Source organism: Dendrobates tinctorius, unplaced genomic scaffold (assembly GCF_039654945.1).
Source record: "Dendrobates tinctorius isolate UK_male_01 unplaced genomic scaffold, ASM3965494v1 ptg000397l, whole genome shotgun sequence".
NCBI lineage: Eukaryota > Metazoa > Chordata > Amphibia > Anura > Dendrobatidae > Dendrobates > Dendrobates tinctorius.
Genome location: NW_027362063.1, coordinates 1972291 through 1998366, shown reverse-complemented (window position 1 = coordinate 1998366; position 26076 = coordinate 1972291). Strand labels below are relative to the sequence as shown.

Here is a 26076-nt window from a genome sequence, read left to right as displayed (position 1 = left end):
AAACACCTCAATTTACAAGCACTCTCTGAGTCCCTTCTCCCTCTTACAGACATAGCATCCCTTCATGACACAGATATTGCTGCCACTTTTTATAACACCACAATAACAGCAACACTTGATTCGGCTGCCCCCCCCCTCACGCAGAGCAAAACTCGAACAATCAACAGGCAGCCCTGGCTGACCAGTCTGACCAAAGAACTGAGAGAGGTTTCCAGGGCCGCTGAGAGGAGATGGAAGAGAACCCGTTCTACCGAGCATTTCAACGCATACAAGCAGTCCCTTGCCAGCTTCAAGTCCACACTCTCTGCCGCAAAACAAACTTACTTCGCATCTCTCATATCCTCCCTGTCTCACAACCCTAAACAGTTCTTCAACACTTTCAATTCTATACTCCGTCCCACAGCACCTCCTTCCCCTCCTCTTATTTCTGCTGAAGACTTTGCCGCCTTCTTTAAGCAGAAGATCGACATGATCAGACAAACCTTTGCCCCGCAGCCCCCAATGCCCCTCTTAGCCGCTCAGCCCTGTTCTGCAAAAGCCAGCTTCTCCACCATGACATCAGATCAGCTCTCCACCCTTCTGTCAAGATCACACCTCACCACTTGTGCCCTCGACCCAGTCCCGTCCCACCTCATCCCTAACTTGGCCACAGTCTTCATCCTATCTCTAACGCACCTCTTCAACCTTTCACTTACAAATGGTGTCTTTCCCTCATCCTTCAAACATGCCTCAATCACACCCATTCTAAAAAAGTCCTCCCTTGACCCATCCTCTGTGTCTAACTATCGCCCAATATCTCTTCTCCCTTATGCCTCAAAACTACTGGAACAGCATGTATATCTTGAACTGCACTCCCACCTCTCCTCCTGTTCCCTCTTTGACCGGTTACAATCTGGCTTCCGACCTCATCACTCAACTGAAACTGCCCTAACTAAAGTCACCTCCGACTTACTAACTGCCAAGAGCAAGCGACACTACTCTTTCCTCCTCCTGGACCTGTCCTCTGCCTTCGACACCGTAGACCATTCCCTCCTGCTACAGACTCTCTCATCTGTTCGCATCACAGACTTAGCCCTATCCTGGATCTCATCATACCTAACAGACCGACAATTTAGTGTATCCCTCTCAAACACCACCTCCTCACCTCGCTCCCTGTCTGTCGGTGTTCCTCAAGGCTCTGTCCTAGGACCCCTACTATTCTCCATCTACACCTTCAGCTTGGGACAGCTCATGGAATCCCACGGTTTGCAGTATCACCTCTATGCCGATGACACGCAGATCTACCTATCTGGACCCGACCTCGCCTCCTTACTGACTGAAATCCCACAATGTCTGTCTGCTATCTCTGCCTTCTTCTCTGCTCGCTTTCTCAAACTGAACATGGACAAAACAGAATTCATCATCTTTCCCCCATCGCACTCTACCCCTCCACCAGACGTATCCATCAATGTCAATGGCTGCTCTCTTTCCCCAGTCCCACACGCTCGGTGCCTTGGGGTGATCCTCGACTCTGCACTCTCTTTCAAACCACATATCCAAGCCCTCGCCTCCTCCAACTCAAAAATATTTCCCGGATCCGCTCATTCTTCAACCACAAAAACACTAGTGCATGCTCTTATCATCTCCCGCCTCGACTACTGCAACCTCCTACTCTCTGGCCTCCCCTCTAGCACTCTGGCATCACTCCAGTCCATCCTACACTCTGCTGCCTGACTAATCCACCTGTCTCCCCGCTATTCCCTAGCCTCCCCCCTATGCCAGGCCCTTCACTGGCTTCCTATTGCCCAGAGGCTCCAATTCAAACCTGTCTCCTCAATACATCTGTGACATGGTCTCTAGGTACCTACCCGCACGCAACCTTCGATCATCTCAAGATCTCCTTCTCTACTCCCCCCTTATCTCTTCTTCCCACAACCGCATACAAGACTTCTCCCGTGCTTTCCCCATACTCTGGAACTCTCTGCCGCAACACATCCGACTCTCACCATCAACGGAAACCTTCAAGAAGAACCTGAAGACCCACCTGTTCTGACAAGCCTACAGCCTGCAATGATCCTCGGTCTACTGAACCACCGCACAACCTGCTCTACCCTCTCCTACTGTATCCTCACCCATCCCTGTAGACTGTGAGCCCTCGCGGGCAGGGTCCCCTCTTCTTATGTACTTGTGTGTCCCTTGTCTTACACATGTTTATTATACTTGTCTATAATTCCCCTTTTCACATGTAAAGCGCCATGGAATAAATGGCGCTATATAAATGCATAATAATAATAAAATAAATGTAGTATAGAACCAGCAGACTCCCAGAGGAGCAAGCCAAATGGCAAAGTTATATACGGTCACTATTGTCCTAAGTGTATAACCTGTAAGCAGTATTATAATATGAAGTATAAGTACTGCATAAATCCAAAAAGGACTGAAATATGGTCAGTCACTTGTCAATACATGTAAATGTAAGATAGACAATTTTAGCCTTAATTCCTTGGGCAAAAGGCTGAGAGTGGCTAAGGGTCCTACAAATGCTCATCAGATGCTAGTTGAATAGAACTATTGATATAAATCATAGAGGACAAGTTAGGAGAAAGGTGTAAAAAGATGTTATGGCATCATACCTTGGTGGTCCAGAGAACCGAGAGTGATGCACACCCCACAAAAGGTATTATAAGACCGGTACCTTTAGTCTTCTGTTTTATTTTTCTTTGTCTCTTCTAATTTTGATCTTAGAGGCCACAATATCATAGCCTCAACCACTGCTATTATTACACCATAAATGCCAACCCAGTAACAACTGTGGATTCAGGGGCTGTGAGTCGGTAAGGCAAACCTCCGACTCAGACTCTACAGCACTGCTCACTACTGAGTATGTGCAGCACAGATTCATCTCCGCTAAAAGCGAGATCCTTGGATCAGGAACAGAACAGACATTTTATAATTTTCCAAATTTTTATGAAAAATATTCCACACATAAAGCATTGAACTACTGTACTCAATTTATTATATATTTTAGGAGTCTGAGTCAGTCCATTTTATACTGAACACCACCAAAATGGACTATAACTCCGCCTCTGACTCCAAAGCCCTGGTGTGTTCACTGGCTTAATACTGTGTACAGCACCAGTTACTCCTTTATACAGGACCTAGATGGTCCATTTCTGTAGACATTCTCTGTCAACTCTGCCCTAACAAGGAAGTTCATGTTTTTTCAAAAGGATTCTAGGTGACAATCTTCAAAGCAAAATTTAGCTCATGTCCCCTGAACAGACACAACAGAATTAACTCAACGAAAAATTCCCCATTTGCAAAACAAAAAGTGTGTATGTATATATCTATATAAATGAAATTAGTTTTTGTTTCTCCAGCGATCAGTCCAATGGTAGAGTAAAATATAACTTTTATTTATCCATTAAAATGTTCCAGGTTTCTTCAATAACAATTTTGCATACAGTCAGTCCCTTTTGGATGACATGTTTCGACACTACATTCCTCCTTCCCTTCCGAGCTCTCCCATGCGCCCAAACAGTGGTTCCCCCCCACAAATGGGGTATCTGCGTACTCAGGACAAATTGCACAACAACTTTTCTGGTCTAATTTCTCCTGTTACCCTTGTAAAAATAAAAATTTGGGGGCGAAAAGAACATTTTTGTGGAAAATAAATAATTTTTTATTTTCACGGCTCTACATTATAAACGTCTGTGAAGCACTTGGGGGTTCAAAGTGCTCACCACACATCTAGATGAGTTCCTTAAGGGGCCTAGTTTCCAAAATGGTGTCACTTATTGGGGGTTTCCACTGTTGAGGCACGTCAGGGACTCTCCAAACACGACATGGCGCCCGATCTCAATTCCAGCCAGTTCTGCATTGAAAAAGTCAAACGGCTCTCCTTCCCTTGCGAGCTCTGCCGTGTGCCCATAAAGTGGTTTACCCCCAGATATGGGGTATCGGCATATTCAGGAGAAATTGCACAACAAATTTTGTGGTTCAATTCTCTTTTTAAAACTTGTGAAAATAAAAAAATTGGTTCTGAATTAATTTTTTGCAAAAAAAGTTAAACGTTATTTTTTTTCCTTCCTCATTGCTTCAGTTCCTGTGAAGCACGTAAAGGGTTAATAAACTTCTTGCATGTGGTTTTGAGCACCTTGAGGAGTCCATTGTTTAGAATGGTGTCACTTTTGGGTATTTTCTGTCATGTACACCCCTCAAAATGACTTTAAAAATATGGTCCCTAAAAAAATGGTTTTGTAAATTTTCTTGTAAAAATGAGAAATTTCTAGTAATCTTTTAACCCTTATAACTTCCTAACAAAAAAAAAAAAAATTTCGTTTCCACAATTGTGCTGATGTAAAGTAGACGTGTGAAATTTTATTTAATAAGAAATTTGTGTGACATATGTCTCTGATTTAAGGCCATAAAAATTTAAATTTTTGAAAATTGCAAAATTTTCGCCATATTTTCATTTTTTTCATAACTAAGCACAAGTCATAGTGAAGAAATTTTACCACTAACATGAAGTAAAATGTCACGAATAAGCAAACTCAGAATCAGCGGGAACCGTTAAAACGTTCCAGAGTTAAAACCTCATAAAGTGACAGTGGTCAGAATTGTAAAAATTGGCCTCGTCATTAAGCTGCAAAATGGCTGTCACTAAGGGGTTAAATAGCAAATACCTCCAATTAGAAATGTAGTATAGTTTTTTTTTATTAACTATGTCTCTTTACTCATGTGCAAGCATTGCAGAACCTTAGGTATCCATGGTTAAGACCACTAGCAACTGTCACTATATCGGTGGTCGTAACCATGGATACTGAAGGTCCTGCAATGGATGCACATGAGTAAAGAGACAGCAAACCAGAAAAACTATACTACGTTTCTAATTGGAGGTATTTGCTAATATTATTATCACACTTACTACATAATGGGATAGGATCTTGAAGATGGGAATACCTCTTTAACTACGGCTGCTTTTTTTTCATGATGCCAATACTGCCCCACCAGGGAAAGATCATTGAGTGGCGGACAGTTTCTTTCAGCTGTACACAACATCAATATCCTGTACCGCTGCATTGTCTTTCACTAACCTCTGCAGATTCTGTAAGGTCAGTGGCTGCACTTTGCTGGATGTAGGTCTTTTTGATACTGCCATCAGCAGCGTTCTTTTTGCCATTCTTCAGGGGACCCCAGTGTTCACAAAGTAAAAGAAAGTTTTTAGTTCTTCCCTTTAAAGGGAATCTGTCACCCATATTTAGTGATATCATGTAAAGATACCACCCAATTGTGCGTCCCATAAGGCTATGTGCACACGTAGTTTCTCGTTCGCCTTATTGGGGGACACAGAGACCATGGGTGTATGCTGCTGCCACTAGGAGGCTGACACTATGCACAAAAAAAGGTTAGCTCCTCCTCCGCAGTGTACACCCCACCGACCGGCAGGAAGTTCCTCAGTTTAGCTTAGTGTCAGTAGGAGGTGGACACGGGTCTTTTATTAGACCCTTATCTACCTCGTCGTGCGTCGTTCCTTTACAGGTTTCGGAGGGATACGGAGTGAACAGTCACATCCGTACTCCCACAAAGAGACTATGAGTACGGCGTGTACTGCCACCCCGTATCCTCATAGGTCTCCGTGGCAGGACCAGGAGCCTCGCACAGGTGCGTGCCAGCTATACGGACGGTCCTTGCCCCCCGCCTCCCACCATCTCGCCTACCAGAGCCTGACGGTTGGACGAGGCGTGGATTCCATAAAGACGACAGACAGCGTGGGATTCTCAGGTACCTTTATTGTGGCCCCCGGCCTGGGTGAGTATGCGGTCTAGCGGTCCCCCGGCGTTTTCATCCTAAGGCGGTCGCCAGGGGACCACGGTAGGGCCTGCGCGCCCCCTTCTCCCCACGGTCGCCACATCCATGAAGGCCCCCTTTTCTTTCGGGCCTTGTTCTGCGCCCCCCCCCCCCCCCCCGTGTCTTCATCCCGGCAGGGGTATACAGGGGTCGGGCTGTGGGAAGCAGGGACGCGGCCCGGGGTTGCGGCGCATCTTCCGCGCCGACCCCCTGCTGACAGGCGGCCGGCGCTATTAATTTAGGCCCCGGCTTCATCTCGGGCCTACCGCTGCGTCTCGGCCACGCCCCCTGCCCCTTTCTTCTAAGCGGGCTTCTCTCCCGCCCGTCCTAGGCCTTCCCAGCCCCCTTGCCTCACACCAGCCTGCTATTGGACAGCGGGCGGTGCTAAGGGGATCTCTGCGGCGAGCTCCGCCCTTCTCCCTCTGGCAGCGCGCCCTTTCCCTGGTGGTCGCCATCTTCTCAGCCTGCCAGCCGGACCTCATTCCCTGCCGGATTTCGGTCGCTGGGCCTTTTTTCAGCCGGATTGGCCTGGCCTCATCCTGCAGCCAGATCAGAGAGCGTCGCCCTTGGGGACACCGGACCGTGAGTAGCTCTGCACCTGCAGACTGACACCCTTCTCTGCCTTCTGTCCCCCAACCGGCCGACACTGCCTCTCTTTTCACTATGTCCAACGCTAAGTCTGATCGTACCCGCTCTGCGTCCAGCCCGACGCCGCTCAGGAGCCATCCATAGCCCCAGGGGCGAGTGAGCCCCCCATGCCGGGTTGGGCCTCCTCTCAATCACAGTCAGTGGCAGACCTCATCAAGGTGTCTCAGTCCCTAGTAGCCGTTCTGGACAAGTTGCCCTTGGGAGCTTCGGCGGGACCCAGCACGTCTCAGGACGTCCCATCTGAGCCAGCCAGCGGCAGTCGCAAGAGGCCCAGGCAGGACCTCCAGGCGGAGTCCTTCCCTCGTCCTACCTCACCCCATAGTCCCCAGCAGTCTCCCTCTCGGGCCTCCTCCCCCGAGTCAGGCAAAGCGCTTTTGGAATCGGAAGGGGTCTTAGAGCTGGATTCGGACCAGGATGCGAACATGAAGGTTACGGTGTAAAACCTCATTGCCGCGATTCACCATACCTTTGACATCGCTGACGCCCCTGCGAAATCCTCAGATCAGGAGGTTTCGTCCAGACAGGCGGAAACACCATCCAGGGTGTTTCCCTTCCATTCTGAGTTTTTAAAGATTTTTACAAAGGAGAGAGAAGATCCGACCAGACGCTTTCAAAGAGGAAAGCGTCTCGGCGTGCTGTACCCGTTTGCTAAAGAGCTCACGGACAACTGGGCCGCTTCTCCCTCGGTGGACCCTCCCATGTCCAGACTTTCTAATAATACGGTCCTTCCGCTGTCAGGTGTGGCGTCGCTAAAAGATTCTAATGATAATATCATAGAATCTCTAGCAAAATCTGCCTTCGAAGCGGCATCAGCAGCGGTATGTCCAGTCTTTGTTTCTTCTTGGGCAGCAAAGGCCATATCCACTTGGGCAGATGACCTTCGGCAGGGCATTCTGGATAAGGCACGACCAGAGCATTTGGCCGATCTCGCCAATCAGATTTCCCATGCGGGGGATTATCTGCTTTCTGCCTCCTTGGATGCCGCATCTTGCGCAGTTCAGGCGTCAAGTAACATCGTGGCAATCCGACGTACAGTTTGGCTCAAGGCCTGGCAGGCGGACTTGTCCTCTAAAAAGTCTCTGACCAATCTGCCTTTTCAGGGAGTGCGTCTCTTCGGATCACAATTGGATCAGATTATTAAGGACGCTACCGGAGGTACGAGTTCTCTTCTCCCCTCCAAGTCTCGCAGACCTCCTCCAAGGCGTCAGTTTCGTCCCTGTCGGACTTTCCGCCGTTTCAATACGGCGGAAAACCCTTCCAACCAGCAAAGGCCACAGGCACGTCAGGAAAGAAAGATGGATTTTTGGTTCTTACCGTAAAATCTCTTTCTTGGAGCCTTCATTGGGGGACACAGAATACCATGGGTGTATGCTGCTGCTGCTAGGAGGCTGACACTATGCAAAAACCAATGAAATTAGCTCCTCCCCGGCAGTATACACCCACCGACAGGCACCAAGCACCTCAGTTGGTGAAAAAGCAGTAGGAGAAGCAACGAGAAAAAACTCGAACCATATGTACCAACCCAACAGGGGACTCTAAGACCCAACACGGTACAACTGAAAAAGGGAGGGTGCTGTGTCCCCCAATGAAGGCTCCAAGAAAGAGATTTTACGGTAAGAACCAAAAATCCATCTTTCTTTATCGCCTTATTGGGGGACACAGAATACCATGGGACGTCCCAAAGCAGTCCCAAGGGTGGGAACAGCAAAAAGGAGCGAAAGTAACCGAAAGGCTCAGGTCGGCCGGTGAGCCACCGCCGCCTGCAGAACCTTCCTACCAACCACAGCCTCAGACGAGGCCTGGGTATGAACCCTGTAGAACCTCGTGAAGGTGTGCAAAGATGACCAGGTTGCAGCCTTGCAAATTTGCATGGCCGAAGCCTGGTGACGAGCAGCCCACGAAGCTGCCACAGCCCGGGTGGAATGAGCTCTTACTCCCGGAGGGGGCCGCTTTTCCTGAAGACGATACGCTTCCAGAATGGTAGAACGAATCCAGCGAGCGATCGTGGATTTGGAAGCCGGAAGGCCCTTCTGGCGACCTTCAGAGATGATTAGCAAGGAATCGGACAGACGGAAGGAAGAGGTCCTGGCAAGATAGACACGCAGGGCTCTAACTACGTCCAGTTTGTGGAGAGACTTCTCAAGAGGATGAGATGGAGCCGGACAAAAAGAAGGAAGGACGATATCCTCATTGATATGGAAAGCGGAAACCACCTTTGGAAGAAAAGAAGGAACGGGCCTGAGGACGGCTTTGTCCTGATGGAGAATGAGGTAAGGGGAACGACATGACAAGGCCGCCAATTCAGAAACTCTTCTGATGGAGGAAATGGCGATCAAAAAGGTGACCTTCCAAGAGAGAAGGGACAAAGGAATGTCCTGGAGAGGCTCGAACGGCGCCTTCTGGAGCGCGTTAAGAACGAGGTTGAGATCCCACGGGTCTATTGGCGAATGATGAGGGGGAGCCACGTGGGAAACCCCTTGTAGAAAGGTCTTGACCTGTGGTAGAGAAGCTAGCTCTCTTTGGAAGAGGATAGAGAGAGCGGAAACCTGGCCCTTGAGCGTACTGAGGGACAGACCCGCGTCTAACCCAGCTTGAAGAAACCCTAGGATAGACGGGATAGAAAACGACATTGGGAAGACTTTTCTATCATCGCACCAACGGAAAAAAGCCTTCCAGTACCTATAGTAAATGCGGGAAGAGGCTGGTTTCCTGGCTCTGATCATAGTTTGAATAACCTGACTGGACAGACCTGATTCCTTTAGAATTGCGGTCTCAATGGCCATGCCGTCAAACTCAGAGACTGAGAATTCTCGTGGTAAAGGGGGCCTTGCGAGAGAAGGTCTGGACGGTCCGGAAGCCTCCAGGGAACGTCCGCGAGCATGTTGACCAGCTCCGCGTACCAAGGCCGTCTTGGCCAATCTGGAGCAACTAGAATCACTGGTACGCCTTCCGATTTTATCTTTTTTACCACCCGAGGGATCAATGCCAGAGGCGGGAACAAATACGGAAGTTGAAACTGGGACCACGGAGTCACCAGTGCGTCGCATGTGACGGCTAGAGGGTCCCTGGACCTGGCTACGAACTGCGGTACCTTGTGGTTCATCCGAGATGCCATGAGATCGACATCCGGGGTGCCCCAACGGTCGCATATCTGAGAGAAAACCGCGGGGTGCAGGGACCATTCGCCGGACGCTAGGCCCTGGCGACTCAGAAAGTCGGCTGCCCAATTTTCCACCCCTGGAATATGGACGGCAGAGATTGTCGGAACGTAACGTTCTGCCCAGCGGAATATCTTGGCCACTTCTGACATTACCTGTTTGCTGCGCGTACCCCCCTGATGGTTTATGTACGCCACGGCCGTGGCGTTGTCCGACTGAATGCGGACCGGCTTGCCGGAAAGGAGAGGCTGCCAGTGAAGAAGGGCCAGGAAAATCGCCCTGATCTCCAAAAGATTGATTGGAAGGAGAGACTCCTGTGGCTTCCAGCGTCCTTGGGCCGCTTTCTGATGGAACACGGCTCCCCATCCTAGAAGGCTCGCATCGGTGGTGATGATTTGCCACTGAGGAGGAAGGAAGGACCTCCCTTGGAGAACTGACGCTGGCCGTAGCCACCAAGTGAGAGACTGCCTCACTCTGAGAGGAAGCCGAATAGGACGGTCCAAGGACATCGTGGTCTTGTCCCAGGCTGAAAGCAGAGACAGCTGGAGAGGGCGAAGGTGGTACTGCGCAAAGGGCACTGCCTCCATGGAGGCCACCATCTTCCCCAGGACCTTCATGCCGAACCGAATGGGAATGGGAGCAGGCCTCTTGAGAGATTTGATGCACTTGGTCAGAGTTGTAAATTTTTCCTTTGGAAGAAAAACACGGGCTAGCTCCATGTCGAATTCCATACCCAGAAAGGTCAGACGCTGGGTGGGGACCAGAATGGACTTCTCCTTGTTGACTAGCCAACCTAGGCGGCTGAGAGTGTCCAGGGTTATCTGAAGGCTCCGGAGACAGTCCTGGCGAGACGAACCCTTGATCAAAAGATCGTCCAGATAAGGGATGATGAGGATCCCTCTGGAGCGAAGGGTGGCCATCACAGTCGCCATCACCTTCGTGAAAACCCGGGGCGCTGAAGCCAGGCCGAAAGGAAGAGCTGTGAACTGAAAGTGGTCTCCCTGAAATGCAAATCGAAGATACTTCTGATGTTGCACACATATTGGAATGTGGAGATAGGCATCCCGAATGTCCACCGAGCAGAGAAATTCCCCGGGCTCCATGGAAGCAATCACCGACCGAAGAGACTCCATCCTGAAATGGAGAATCTTCACGTGGCGATTGAGCAATTTGAGGTCCAGAATAGGACGAAGAGAGCCGTCTTTCTTCGGGACTACAAAGAGATTGGAGTAGAACCCGGAAAACCGTTCGTCTGAGGGAACGGGAACAATGACTCCGGCGGAAAGAAGGGAGGAAATGGCCTGCAGAAAACCCGGAATCTGGGCCCGCTGTCGCGGAGGCCGAGACCGGAAAAACCGTCTGTTCGGGAGTGAAGCAAATTCGATTTTGTAACCGGATGCGACGAGTTCTCTGACCCAAGCGTCGTCTACAACGGACAGCCAAGCATCCGCGAAAAAGGAAAGTCTGCCGCCCACCCTGGAAGAAATTCCAGGTGGGGGTGACCCGTCACTTAGACGAAAATCTGCCGGAATTGGCTCCTGCAGATCTGGAATATTGTCCTCTAGATCTCCAGCGAGGAGCGGGTTTGTAGGAAGGTTTCCTCTGATCCCGCTCCCTGGTGGCAGGCGGCCGATCCTGTTGAGTGGCCCTCTCCGTGGCAGAGAAGAGACGAAAAGGCCTGAATGGTCGAAACCCCCTTCTGTTGAGGGGAAGTTTTGGTTGAGACTGGGGAAGCGAAGTACTTTTGCCTCCAGTGGCATCGGAAATTATCTGATCCAGCTTTGCTCCAAAGAGCCTAGAGCCATGGAATGGCAGATTGGTAAGCGACTTTTTCGAAGTAGTGTCCGCATTCCATGACTTTAGCCAAAGGACTCGGCGTACAGCTACTATGTTGCTGTTAGCCCTTGCTACGCAGCCGGCCGCGTCCAAGGAGGCGGCCAAAAGGTATTTTCCCGCCTGGTTAATCTGATCTGCAAGATCTGCCAATTCGTCTTGAGGAGCTGACGCTAAGATGCCTCTGCGAAGGATTTTTGCCCAAGCGGAAATGACCTTCGCCACCCAGGCGGATGCGAAAATAGGGCAGAGAGAGGCGCCAGATGCCTCAAAGATAGACTTAGCCAGAGATTCAATCTGCCTGTCAGTAGGATCTTTGAGCGACGCCCCGTCTGGAAGAGAGAGCACCGTTTTAGAGGCTATCCGGGATACTGGAGGATCTACCTCTGGAGCCTTGGACCACTTTGAGAGCAGTTCTGCGTCAAAGGGGTACAGAACATCCAAATACTTGCGGCCTGAGAAACGTTGTTCAGGGCGCTCCCAGTGTTTGGCTAAAGTAGTATTGAAATCGTTGTGATTGGGAAAGGTTCGGGACGGAGGTCTGGCTCGTCTAAGGACAACCGAGCTTTCCTGAGCTGGAGCCTCATCCTGTTTAAGTTTTAGTGTTTGGAAGATAGCTGCAAGCAGACTATCAACCATGTCCCGCGTTTTAGAAACGCTGTTCCCCTCAGAGATAGCTTCCGAATGAGAATCATCGCCTGACTGAAGGCTGTCATCTGAGGAAGGAGAAGGAGGCCTGGGAGCAGAAGGGCCCTGCGAGCTCGAGGACGAAGTGGACCGAGCCCGCTTCCTAGAAGACCTTCCCCGTCTGTCTCTCTGAAGGTCGCGGTCAGGTGCGGACGACTCACCCCGAGAGGTGGTCGGGGCAGAGGTGGCTGAGGATAGCTGAGGTAATCGTTCTAAAACCTGGACCAGCGACTGTGATACTTTTGTCAAGTCAGACACAGACTGTGACATTGTAACGGCCCACTCCGGGGGGAGAGAGGAGGGAAGAGCGCCCTCCGCCCGGGACTCTGTGCGCTCCTGAGATGCTGACATATTGGAAGGACTGCAGGGGGGGCAGAATGGAGACGACTGACCTGATGCCCACTTCTTTTTACAGCGCGCACAGGCGTAATAGATAGCGGTGGGCCTGAAGCAGAGATCCCCTGAAGGGTTGGGCATAAGTAGACTGCACTGAATGGCCGCAGGATTTAAGGAATAACTGCCGAGGAGAGCTAATCTTTGCCTCAGAGCAGAGCCTACCGAGATTCTGTGAGCAGCAGAAAACGCTGAAGTGTCCCCCAAACAGCGCAGGAAGGAGTGAGACAACCAGGAAATCCTTGTGCTGGAGGCTGGGGGCGGAGCTTAGCGGCCGCTCCATGACTGGTTAACAGCGAAGGAGAGGGCATGGCCGAAGGAGGAGGCTGGCATATGAAACGAAAAGGAGCCCTGTGATGGGCTAGTAAAGGCGCGCTGAAAAGAGCGCGCTCAGGAAGGGAGGAGGGAGCACAGCGATGAGGAGACTGTGAGGGAAAGTGAAAGTGAAGACGCCGCAGCTCCATGCCAGCGCCGACATAACGGAGCTGATCTGACAGTGGCCCTGGGAAGTCTGCCTCCCCTGCTTGTGACGCTGTTGGAGGAATCCCCAGTGTCTCCCTGGGAGTGAGAAACAAGCGGCTTGAGTGTGCGGCAGGCAGAGAGGGCGGGAAATTCAAAAGTTGTGGACCTGAAATCACAAAGGTACAACTTCTGCCATTCACGGAGCTTATGCGGGGCCGGAGGGAACGTACAGGCACTTACCTGACGTCCTTGAAGAGGATGACCACAGGGGCCCACGGGGAAACGGCAGGCCGCTGGGGGGAAGGGAGTCCTCTGTACCCGCATCCTGCAGAAGACGGCTTGAAATACCTGCGATCGCCGTCTTCCTCTCAGCCCTGTCCCGAGAGAGGGGTGAGGAGGTGGCTTCGGCAAGGACCAGCCACCTGTCCACAACCCTTATCACCGGAAGGCGAAAGGGAAAAGTCCTGCCTGCGGTACTGAGAGTTGCGATGTGGATGACACCACACTGCTCGCTCAGCCGCATGATATGGGAAATCAGGGTGACAACTACACCCTGTTTCCCGATGGAAAATAACCTAAAAGACAAAAGAGAGAAAAATTAAAAAGTTCAGACTAAACCTGAAAAGAAAAATGCGGATCTGGGGAGATCCCGGTCCGCCTCCTACAGACACTAAGCACAAACTGAGGTGCTTGGTGCCTGTCGGTGGGTGTATACTGCCGGGGAGGAGCTAATTTCATTGGTTTTTGCATATTGTCAGCCTCCTAGCAGCAGCAGCATACACCCATGGTATTCTGTGTCCCCCAATAAGGCGATAAAGAAAGAAGGTTTCCTTCAGGCCCACTCCGTCCTGGCGGTCCCACTCTTCCCAGGGAAGACCGTCCAGATCTAGATCTGGACGGTCTGCGTCCGCATGACTACCATCGGTCTCCCGTGGGTCCCTTCCAATTGGGAGGTCGACTTCTCTTCTTCAGCGACGTCTGGCTCGCCTCATTAGAGGAAGCTTGGGTCAGAGAGGTTGTATCAACAGGATACAAAATAGAGTTCATTTCTCTTCCACGGGATCGTTTCTTACAATCCCGTCCGCCGAGGGATCCGGCCTTGGTCCCGGGGTTCGGTTCGGCCATCGCCTCTCTTCTCAATTCCGGGGTGATTGTGCCCGTTCCCGAATCGGAACGCTTCACAGGGTTTTATTCAAACCTGTTTGTGGTGCCGAAAAAGGACGGGACAGTTCGACCCATCTTGGATCTCAAGTTACTCAACAAGAGAGTTCGCCTTCGCCACTTCCGGATGGAGTCAGTTCGCTCGGTAATTGCTTCCATGGAGGAGCAGGAATTCATGGGTTCCATAGACATCCAAGATGCCTATCTACATGTGCCCATATTTCCCGGACATCAGAAGTTCCTGCGGTTTGCGATTCTTCACGAACATTACCAGTTCGTCGCGCTTCCTTTCGGGCTCGCCACCGCTCCCAGAGTCTTCACGAAGATTATGGCGGCGTTGATGGCCTTGTTGAGGATCAGAGGTCTCGTTCTTTTTCCGTACCTCGACGATATCCTGATCAAGGCCCCCTCCTTTCAACAGGCCCGCCTAAGTGTGGCGATCGTTCTAGACACCCTGTCCAGTTTTGGGTGGATCGTCAACCGGGAAAAGTCCTGTCTGGTCCCTACTCAACGCCTTGTGTTTCTGGGCCTTCTGTTCGACACTCGTCGGTCAAGGGTATTTCTCCCACAAGACAAGATTCTTTCCCTGCAGCAGGGCGTGCGGTCATTACAGATCACACGATTTCCATCCCTCAGGTCAGCCATGAGGGTCCTGGGGAAGATGGTGGCGGCGATAGAGGCAGTTCCCTTTGCCCAATTTCACGCCAGGCCACTCCAGCAGGCCATTTTGTCCAGGTGGAACAGGTCGGCTCTGTCTCTGGATCGTCCGGTTCGCCTTTCCTGCCGGATCAGGCGGTCTCTCAACTGGTGGTTGACGTCTCCTCTCATTCTCTTGGGGCGGTCTTTTCCCGTTCACTGGCAGATTGTCACTACGGACGCCAGCCTCATCGGCTGGGGTGCAGTGTTCCGCAATCACACTGTTCAGGGTCGATGGTCGACTCAGGAATCAGCTCTGCAGATCAATGTCCTAGAGATACGGGCGATCCATCTAGCTCTCGTCCACTGGGAAAGGCGCCTCAAGGGCCTGCCTGTCAGGATTCAGACAGACAATGCCACAGCGGTGGCGTATATCAACCGCCAAGGGGGGACACGGAGTGTCTCAGCCCTGGCGGAAGTGTCCAGAATTCTTCAATGGGCAGAGACCTTTGTTCCAACGATTTCCGCGGTTCACATTCCCGGCGTGGACAACTGGGCCGCCGATTTCCTCAGCCGCGAGGGTCTCGCGGCAGGGTAATGGTCCCTACATCCGGAGGTGTTTCATCTGCTCTGCCGTCGGTGGGGAACCCCGGATGTAGACCTCATGGCATCTCGCCTCAACAGGAAAGTACCACAATTCGTGTCCAGGTCTCGGGACCCTCTGGCAGTGGGCGCCGACGCTCTGGCCGTCCCTTGGTCACAGTTCGTGCTCCCCTACCTGTTCCCTCCTCTGCCTCTTCTTCCCAAGTTGTTGAAGAAAATCAAAGCAGAGGGGATTCCAGTCATCCTCATCGCCCCGAATTGGCCCAGAAGGTCTTGATTCGCAGACATTGTCAACCTTCTCGCGAACGCCCCCTGGAAGCTTCCCGACGGGCAGATCTGCTGTCTCAAGGCCCGATTTGCCACCCCAATTCTCGGTCGCTCAATTTAACGGCGTGGCTGTTGAGACCGAGGTTTTGAGACGGGCAGGATTCTCTGATCGGGTAATTCATACCATGATCCGCGCCAGAAAGCCTTCTTCTTCGAAGATCTATTACCGTACTTGGAAAGCCTATTTCTCCTGGTGTGAGGCCAATGACATCGCGCCCTTGGTTTTTTCGCTCCCTTCTATTCTGGCGTTTCTTCAGGCAGGGCTGGATGCGGGGCTTGCTCTCAGTTCCTTGAAGGGTCAAGTTTCGGCACTGTCCATTTTATTTCAGAAAACGCTGGCCTCCCGGCCCCAGGTCTAAACCTTCCTCCAGGGTGTGGCTCACACGGTTCCTCCGTACCGAGCTCCCGTGGATCCTTGGGATCTTAATTTGGTTCTTCAGGTTCTGCAGGGTCCTCCTTTTGAACCTCTCAGGGACGTTTCCCTTTCCCTCCTTTCTTGGAAAGTGGCCTTTCTGGTGGCCATTACCTCCATCCGGCGCGTGTCGGAATTAGCGGTACTTTCTTGCCGCTCTCCTTTTTTGGTCCTTCATCAGGACAAGGTAGTTCTGCGGCCTCCGCCCTCTTTTCTTCCGAAGGTGGTATCTTCGTTTCACCTCAATGAGGACATTGTTCTGCCATCCTTCTGCCCGAGCCCAGCTCACCCTCGGGAGCGGTCTTTGGACAAGCTGGACCTATTCAGGGCATTGAGAGTCTATCTAGCCCGGACGACTTCCTTGCGGAAGTCAGACTCTCTGTTCATCACCCAGCCTCAAAGGCCACTATTGCGCGCTGGATCAGATCGGCAATTTTGGAGGCATACCGGGTCAAGCATCGAGTGGCCCCTCCAGGGATCAGAGCGCACTCTACCTGGGCGGTGGGTGCCTCCTGGGCGGTGCGCCACAGAGCTTCCGCGCTGCAGCTTTGCAATGCTGCAACGTGGTCATCGGTTCACACCTTTGTGAAATTCTACAGGGTCCACACCTACGCTTCGGCGGACGCCAGCCTATGTAGAAGGATTCTGCAGGCTGTGGCGAGTCCACTGGCCTGATGGAAGTTTGTTTCCCACCCCAGGGACTGCTTTGGGACGTCCCATGGTCTCTGTGTCCCCCAATAAGGCGAACGAGAAAACAGGATTTTTTGGGTTGCTTACCGTAAAATCTGTTTCTCGGAGCCTTCATTGGGGGACACAGCACCCTCCCATGTTCTACAACTCCTGTTCTTATGTTTGTCGGTTTGTTACAGTTGAGTTGTTTGTTCTGCTTTCAATCTATTCTGTTACTTCTCCTACTGCTTTCTCACTAACTGAGGAACTTCCTGCCGGTCGGTGGGGTGTACACTGCGGAGGAGGAGCTAACCTTTTTTTGTGCATAGTGTCAGCCTCCTAGTGGCAGCAGCATACACCCATGGTCTCTGTGTCCCCCAATGAAGGCTCCGAGAAACAGATTTTACGGTAAGCAACCCAAAAAATCCTGTTTTTTAGGTTGTGCGGATTTTGTTGAAAAATCTGCAGGTAAATCCGCAGGACAAAAGTCCTGCGGTTTATCTGCGGATTAGCCTGCGGTTTCACACCTCATAATGGATAAGGTGTGAAACTGCAGCGGAATCCGCACAAAGAATTGATTTGCTGCGGATTGTAACCCGCGGAAAAATCCGCAGCATGTGCACATCGTTTTTCAGTTTACCATTGAAAACAATGGTACTGTACAACGCACCTAAATCTGCTGCGGACCCGCAGGGCCAAAACCGCTGCGGATCCGCAGCAGAATCCGCACCGTGTGCACATAGCCTAAGGATTCTATTAGGATTTTTCATTCCCCCTGACCCCGCACCTTTGAGGCATAAATACCTTTTATATCTTGTTGGAGATGTATGCAAATCGCCGCGGTCCAGTCTGATGGGCGTGGCTTAGTTGCCTTCTCCCCCCACCCCCCTCCTCGGCTTGCTGAACGTAAACTTCATCTGTGAATATCACAGATAACATTGGTTTCAGTGCTTGCGCATTGTAAAGCCTTCGGCGCCTGCGCAGTATGCTTTGCCCCACAGTGGGCAAAGCATATAATCGCTACTGCACATGTGCCGGTATTTTCCAGCTCGGTCTATGCCCCGGAAATGTGTCCCGCATGTGCATAGACCGCGTTGGAAAATACTGGCGCATGCACAGTAGCGATTATATGCTTCGCCCAGTTGGGCAAAGCATACTGCGCAGGCGCCGGAGGCCTTTACAATGCGCAAGTGCGGAAACCAACATTATCTGTGATATTCACAGATGAAGTTTGGGAGAAGGCGACTGACCACGGAGATTTGCATACTTCTCCAACAAGATAAAAAAAGGTATTTATGCCTCAAAGGTGTGGGGTCAGGGGGAATAAAAAATCCTAATAGAATCCCTATGGGATGCACAATTTGGTGATATCTTTACATGATATCACTAAATATGTGTGACAGATTCCCTTTAAATATATTTTAGCTTAACGTTTCTTGGTGAATCTTATCCTATCATTTTTTTTCTTTATTTGAAACCTTTAATTGTTTTGATATTGTTGTATTCTCAGTAGAAGAAGCTAATATTACTACTTATCATTAGCCCTCTCCTGGGAAGAACTATTCCTATAACTGAATCCACAATGACCTCTACTGCAAAATATTTTACTGACAGCATTTGCATCTCCTTTTTTTCTTGAGGATCAGGACTGTAGAAACATTACGTAAGTGTAACCAAAGCTGTTATTGTCTGCAGAGCATTTGCTGAGAACGGCTTCCAGTGCCAGAACCGCATCTTCCTTACCGAGGGTCCCAACTATGGACAGTACCAAATCTATTGCTGGTAAAGCCAAGAAACTTGTTTCCTATTTATCAATGTCAAAATCAAAATAGATTTTAAATAAACCAAGTACATAACTGGAAATGGGGACTGTGTACAGGATACCAATAAATGGCATAATAGCTGACGCTTTGCACGTCGTATTTTAGCGTTCAGTTATTTTTTTCTTAATTTACTCTGTTCTTTTGTTTTTATACTTCCTGGCCTGATATTAAAAACAAAATTGGGGAGGAAGTGTCTGACCTGAACTTCCATACTGATTTCCTGTCCCTTTCCTCGTCTTGTCTGGGATCCCTTGTGGCGCTGATTACAATGTAAAGCAGGCATATTAATGAAATGCACTATATGCTATCTGCTAATGTTGCACCTTGTTCCTTTGTAAAAGTGAAATATATCTGCATGTTTGTCAGCTGTCACACTGGAAATTGGGAGAAATCTCCAGATTGTCCCCTTAGTATCATATCTCATCCCGAAAGCTGTTTCCTTTTTTTTTTTTTTTTCTTTAGTAACTATTTTTGTTCTTTCAGTGTCGCGCCGCAGCAGTGAGGAACTGAAACGTGACATCACTGTGCCAGATGGGGGTTCTCCTTCTCCTTTGATGTCAATGACTTCATCTTCACCACAACTTTCTCTTACTTCTTCCTCTCCCACTGCTTCTGTTACACCAACTGCTCGAAGCCGCATCAGGTATAATAAATCGACCTTAGTATTCTCGCCTCCTGTAGATATGTGTGTATATATGTTAGTGGTGCATTATTTAGACTAATTTCCATTTGCACCATGCTTGATGTAGTCTGTGTAAATCTTCTAATTTACTGCTGCAGGTTAGAGTAATCTCACTTTTTTATTTACATGTTTATTGATTTTTTGGGGGCGACAGGACTCCACTTATTATTTGAGCGCATGAGATATTAGAAACGAGCAGACTAGTATGTTTTATTGTGTATTCTCAATAAGGTACTATATGTAAAAATTAAATAATGAAAGTGCTTCGGGTCATTTTCATTGCAGGTATTTTCTACTACTGCCTAAAATTTGCAGCAAATCCACAAGTTGAATGTATTGTCTTGGAGCAGATTTTTCCCTATGCATTGCACTGGGTAAAATGTGCTTCCACTCTTGAGGAAATCCACGATTGGGTATCATTTTGGATTTATCTGCACAGATTTTTTTCAAAAACTATGTGATTTTGTAAAAACCCTTCTCACATGCATTGGACTGCACAATGCAAACCTGCATCAATTACTCCCCATTGGAACGTGGCTTAAAGTGTGCATTCACCTTTTGAACACTATTTTACAGGTTTATATATTAAATATCTACATAAAAAAACTTCAGTAAATGTGCAAATAAATTGAATTTACTTCTCTTGTACTGACCCTGAGTTACAGCCTGTATTATAGACCCGAGATGCATTCACAATTGCTATTGGAAACAGTCGACAGAAACTCCCTTAACAGGTTAGATGAGCTTCTAAAATGCAATACTCTGTGCTCCGCTGTGTTCTGGGCAAGTTAGCTTTTTCTGCATCAGATTCCTATACAGTACCTGGTGCTGAATACTACACGTCCCAGAATGCAAATCATTAGCGCACATTCTATACAGACTGTGGGGTATCAACTAAATAACTTTTCTTTGCTTCTTGTTTTTGCACTCCGCTTATTTTCATTTCCGCTTCTTATTTTCTTCTCTATATTTTACTGTCTCGTGTGTTACACTTACGGTTTGCATCGTATGTAGGGATGAAAGGAAGGACCCTTTGTCAGCCCTTGCCAGGGAATATGGTGGTTCCAAGAGGAATGCTTTGCTGAAATGGTGTCAGAAGAAAACTGAAGGATACCCGGTAAGCATGGTGGAGTGGTGAGTAAAGACTGACTCGCTTTCATACTTGTCACCTTGCATATCAGCCGTGTTGGCACTGCATGGGTTATTATGTAAATATGGATTTGACCCTGAACAAGCGTAGGCAGATTGTTAGGTTGGTTAATTAGGTCCTGGGTTATTAAGCAGCACTTTTTCTCCTGGGAGCGGATGAAGGATAGTTACCGGGATACATGTTGCTCCATCTGTCCAGGACCAGGAAGGAATTAGCAAATGCTCTTTAAATACACAGATGCCGGTTGGATGACTGTTACTTTTTCATTTTCATAATATAAACAGTAGATTTTTAGGGTGGCACATTTTTTGGGTGGCTTATCATTCCTTGGGATACAGCGATTGAGCACACTTGCGATCCAATAACCCATTTTCAAATAATTTTGCTAATCTAAATGTCAAATCAGCTTTTTGGAATACTTTGGAATCTAGTTATGTATACTTTTTTGGCCTGAACATCCTAATTTCATGGCATATTTTTAAGCTGTCGAATTGACCACAGTGAATCTGCTGTAAGGCCGGATTCACACGTCGCTGAAACCCGGGCTGGCTAGGAATACTTGGGTCTCCTGACCTTGGCGAACTATCTCATATATCCTTTTGAGGGGTAGGAGACCAAGTGGACGAGTCGAGTATTCCGATACAAACACAGTCCGTGTGGAAATCGCCATTTAGCAGTGGATTTGCTGCAGTGATTTTTTTTTTCCTCTTTGCACTGCAACAAGCAAACTTGGCAAATCCGCACCAAAATGTGGATTTTGTGAAGACTTTGCTGCTGTTCATTTTTCAGCAGGAAAATATTGCACATGTGGCCTTTACCCTTGCAATCTCAGTAACCAACGGAAGGATACTTGTATTAAACTTTTTACTTGACAATATTTTAAAACTAATGTGACAATAGACATACAGTAACACAATATTGGTCCCTTTAGACCCGAGGAATTTTATCTTTTCTAAATAATTTTTTTGTTGCCAGTTAAAACACGTTTTTGTGTGTGTGTGACGAGGATAGATTAATGAGCTATAACATGAACAGCCATATTGATGGTGTAAAGGGAATGTGACTTCCTGGCAAATAAAGGCTTTGTGCCAAATATTAGAGAAGCTTTTTCCTGCTTAGCTGTGTGGGCACTGCGCTGGGGTTTACAAGGCACTTAATTCTGTATGTATTCTGGTCTCTTTTCTCAACGTAAACGATTATCTTGTCAAAGTCTAGATCTTTCCTGCAGAGTAAACCAGCAATTGTCTTGTAAAAACTAGAACAAGGTCTTTTCTTTTGTGTCCCAGAATATTTGCGCAAATCTGTTCTTGTCGATTTTTCCTTCTTAGAAATTCACTCTTGCATATGTGTTGGTCAGCTCTTGTTAAACCTGCATTTTTTTTTAGGTATTTTATGTGCTGTTTTCTATTGTGTTATGTGTAAATAGTGGTTATCATAGATTAATCTTATATTAACCCTGTTAGTGCATGGTACTATGTGATTTTGCCAGAAGTCTTAGTACCAACGCAGTTATTATGGCTTTTCCTAGTTTGTGGGAAAATCATATGTTGTTGGTATAGCAAACAATAAATGGTATGTCTATCCAGATAGTCACATTAAAGGAACATTTTTAGTCTCTGAAAATGTTTAACCTTTCCACTGAATAGGTACTAATTAAATCCATGTGGCTACACGCGGGGTCCCCTACCTATTACTAGAATTGGAGATTTCGCCCCTGGTTTCTGCCTGGCCACAAGTAGCCGCTGCATTGAGCAGTTATGTGCGAGTCCCATTGCTCCATTTAGTACAAATACTAAAGTACGATGTACACAGTGTGCAGAGCCAGAGCCGCACAGCTCTGCACACGCTGTAGCAGCCATTCTCTGTTTCCACAGCTGAGCTCCTTCTAAAGAGTATGGGAGCTGTGCTGCAGTACCGGACAACAGCCTTTATACATGTACAGAGCCATGGTCATTCGGTTTTGTGCACCTTATATTTCGCCGTTGCAGAACCTGATTGATACCTATGTCAGACCCCCTCCAATCTAATTGAGATAACCGAAGCCCTAGAAACCCCCTTTAAGGAAACAAAATGTATTTTTATGCACGTTAGGTTGCTCTTCTGCTAGAAACTCCCTAACTCTCATGCTCTCTTTTAAAGTGGATTTTCCACTCTGGTTCAATGTCTTTTCAACTTTCACCTAAGGAGTTATGAATGTGTGAACACGGAGATAATTGTCTGTCTGCGTCTCTTCCTTATATAACTTACGAAATTTGATGATGTTCCTTGGAATTTTTCCACTCAAAGTTTGAGAAAAGTTAATCTGTTCCCTATTATCCTGCTCTCTATTTGTGTCGTTAGATATTCCCACATTGTAGCTCAGACAAGATTTATTCAGAATGGCAAATACAACACTGGGTTTAACCAAAAGTGTCAGCAATGTCTATTAAATCTTATGAATCTTGCCATCAATGGCATGACTTTGGGATCCAACATATTGGAGAATATCTTAGAGGTTTAGGTTCCTAGCAGGGTGGATTTGATTTAAATCTAACTGATTTAAATCACGATTTAAATCACTAGTCAGTAAGGCTTGATTTAAATCAGTGATTTAAATCAAAGTTTCTACCTAAACTAGTTCTTGCTACTTTAACATGCAAGTAGATGAAGATTTTTAGAATCACTTTTTATATTACTTTTTTCTCCCCAGTTTAATGGGTTAATCATTCATATTTGGACACCACTGTTCTGTTGTACTTAGGAAGGAGAAAAATAATCCTGACCTTAATAACAATTTAAATAGATTTATTCAACTGAAACAATAACAACATTACAGCATAAGTTATTTGCTTAAACAAACATCCATGTCTGTTAACTAATTTGGCTAAACAAAATATATATATATTTTAAGAAACTTAGACTGTCAGCCCAGCCGACACATGAAAAACTTAAATACTACTGTCCCTGCTGTCCTCTGTAGCTCACTTGTCGTCATCTTCATCATCATCTTCTTCTTTGTTCCTATTCATAATCTGGAAAAGAAAAACAAGCTTTCCTGCTTTATTGGGTCCCAACCGATTTCTCAATTTAGAATGAATGAGTCCAAAGGAAGAGAATATTCTTTCAACGCCTGCAGAAGAAGCTACTGCTGTTAAAAGTGAAATCATTACTTGAACAGTCTCTAAATCCAAGCGCTTAAGTGACTTCCACCAGTTTACTGGTGTGACCTTCCTTAAAATATCTTCAGCAAACATATACTTCTTGAATGGTTCCCCCTTAGCTCTGAAGTTTATTATAGTTGGCATTAAAGATGGATGATTGCTGGATACCCATGTCATAGCTAACTCCTTTTCCTCAGCACTTAGGTTTTGACCCTGATATTGGATATTGACAATATTTGCCAAAAAATGAGCTGGAGTCAGTGCTTGTCCCATTCGTTTGTTTACTGCTTGTAATTTAATTCTGTCCATGTGTAGTTCTGTTTTTAAGTGTTCACTCAGTTCCTTCCAAATTTCAAGAGCATCTGCAATAAAACAGCTATTTTTCTGTATTTTGTTTAAAGCTTGAGAGATGGGTTTCAGGAAGCTCAGCATATGTTCAACATTTCTCTTAAGCCCAATGTTGAGGATTTTGGCCGTGACTGTGCCATCTATTTTATCTCGATTTTCTTCACAAAGTGTCATCAGAATAGGCCAGTTTTTGATATACTGCTCAGAACAGTCCACCACAGAGTTCCATCTAACATCTTGTGGGAGCGTTAGCTTGGTTCCACCCATCCTTTTCAGAGCTGCTGCAGCAAAATGATTATTACGGAAGTATTTAGCAATTTCAACAACATTAGCCTTTATTTCTGGAACACTTAAGTCTTTGGCTAAGAGGTGCAGCAAATGAGCACTGCAACCATATGTTATTAGCAGCTTTGTATTCCCTCCCTGCTCTTCTAAATCTCTTCTCATCTTGGATACGTTTGCAGCATTGTCAGTGACCAAACTGCGTACTAGACATTTGAATTTTTGTTCACATGTCGTTATAGCTTTTACTGCCACTTCTTGTAAGTATTCTGCTGTGTGTGCATTTCCTGACGTATCAGTTGTTTGTGCAAGGAAGACTTTACCTTCTTCTGTTGTTATACAAGCACATACAATAGGATCATTGTGGACATTACTCCACCCATCAATACTTAGGTTAACAATTTTACCCTCCAGAGCTGTTGCACATTGCTCAATTTCTCTGTCATACACTTGATCCAGCAGTTTCCCTGCAACATCAGCTCTGCTGGGTGGACTGTATCCTGGTCTCAGTGACTGAACCATATTAATGAAATGTGGGTTCTCAGTCAGACGGAAAGACGAGTTCGTTGCATAAATAAACTGGGCAATTTTTTCATCAATCAACTCTTTTTCTAATCTGCTAGTTCTTATCACAAACCTATCTATGGTGGTTCCAGGAGGTAAAGGTTTTTTCTTCCTTTTGGGTGATGGTGATATGTGGCTGTGGGTGTCTGATGATGATGATGCTGCTGCTGCTAATGAAGCACTATCCTGGATGGATAACTGAAACTGTAGAACAGGATGATGGTGATCTTGGAGGTGGATAGTTTCCAGAATCCATGAATTCCCCTAAACAAAAAAAGTCAATGCTGTTATTTTATTGTTTATACAATTTCTGCTTATTGTACACAACACATCACTGCCCCTGCCCCAAAAGGAATATTTGTTTTTCTTCATAACTGTACCAAATGACAGTAACATGCAGTAATAATAAGAAATATAATTTTTCTCACACATGACCGTTCAGTCTTTAGAAATAGGATTCAATAAAAATGTTTACCAACCTGAAGATCCTGCCTGTTCAGAAGCGTTTCTTTGGTCATCTTCATCACCGCACTTCTCATGATGTTGCCTTATTCGCGCCACCAGGCCTTGCATCTCTTTGTTGCATCGTTTGCATTTTGCACGCATGCCTGCCTTACCGATAGGCGAAGGAGCTTCATTAAAATATTCCCAAACTGGGTCTCTTTTACGGCCTGCTGCCATTATAAGGAAAGAATATAATAAACCTCAGATCGTGCACACAAACAGATCCAGACTTGTCTGTCTGTGGCTATGCTGCAGTATTGTGCTCAAAGTTTCACTTTCATTTTCTTGTCTGCTTGCCCTTCCTCCTCCTCACACTTAGATTCACATTCTTCTTGTGTTGTGCAGATCTATTCCACTCCAAACAATCAGAAACATATTGTCTAACTTCTTGGACTTGGCACTGAAGGGGTTGATTCTGTATTCATAGGTTTGTAGAACAATAGGATTAAGGTCTTTTTCTCAACTCTGTTCATGTTGTAACATTTTTGCCGTGAAGAAGAGGCTGGGACCTCTGCGGAGTCAAATTCAGTTTTGAGAACTGCGTAAGTAAAGCGAGCGTCTGTGATAATATAGGAGAGAAACTGCCCACTAATCCTACAGAAACCTCTGGAAGAGCATGGCATTGTGAATGTTACACATATACAGCCTTTATTCTACTGAGTTAAACAACTCAGCTTTATCTCATGATGGAAGAACCTTTGGATGGTAAAATATTTTCCTCAAAAAGCAGTTTATTGAAAAAAATCCGATTTAAATAAAAAAAAT

At 47.4% G+C, this 26076-nt stretch overlaps 1 protein-coding gene across 5 annotated transcripts in view; it reads left to right on the top strand.

Annotated features, from left to right (window-relative positions):
- The window catches only part of SPECC1L (sperm antigen with calponin homology and coiled-coil domains 1 like), a 100498-nt gene that overhangs the window by 69182 nt on the left and 5240 nt on the right, over positions 1–26076 (top strand). For 2 of the 5 annotated variants that reach the window (XM_073563769.1, XM_073563766.1), the window contains exons 11-14: positions 18514–18600; positions 19125–19284; positions 19983–20057; positions 20338–20440. In XM_073563769.1, the coding sequence (XP_073419870.1) occupies positions 18514–18600; positions 19125–19284; positions 19983–20057; positions 20338–20440 (425 nt within the window). The remainder of the gene's footprint in view (positions 1–18513; positions 18601–19124; positions 19285–19982; positions 20058–20337; positions 20441–26076) is intronic. The other 3 variants (XM_073563768.1, XM_073563770.1, XM_073563767.1) reach the window with 2 other exon arrangements.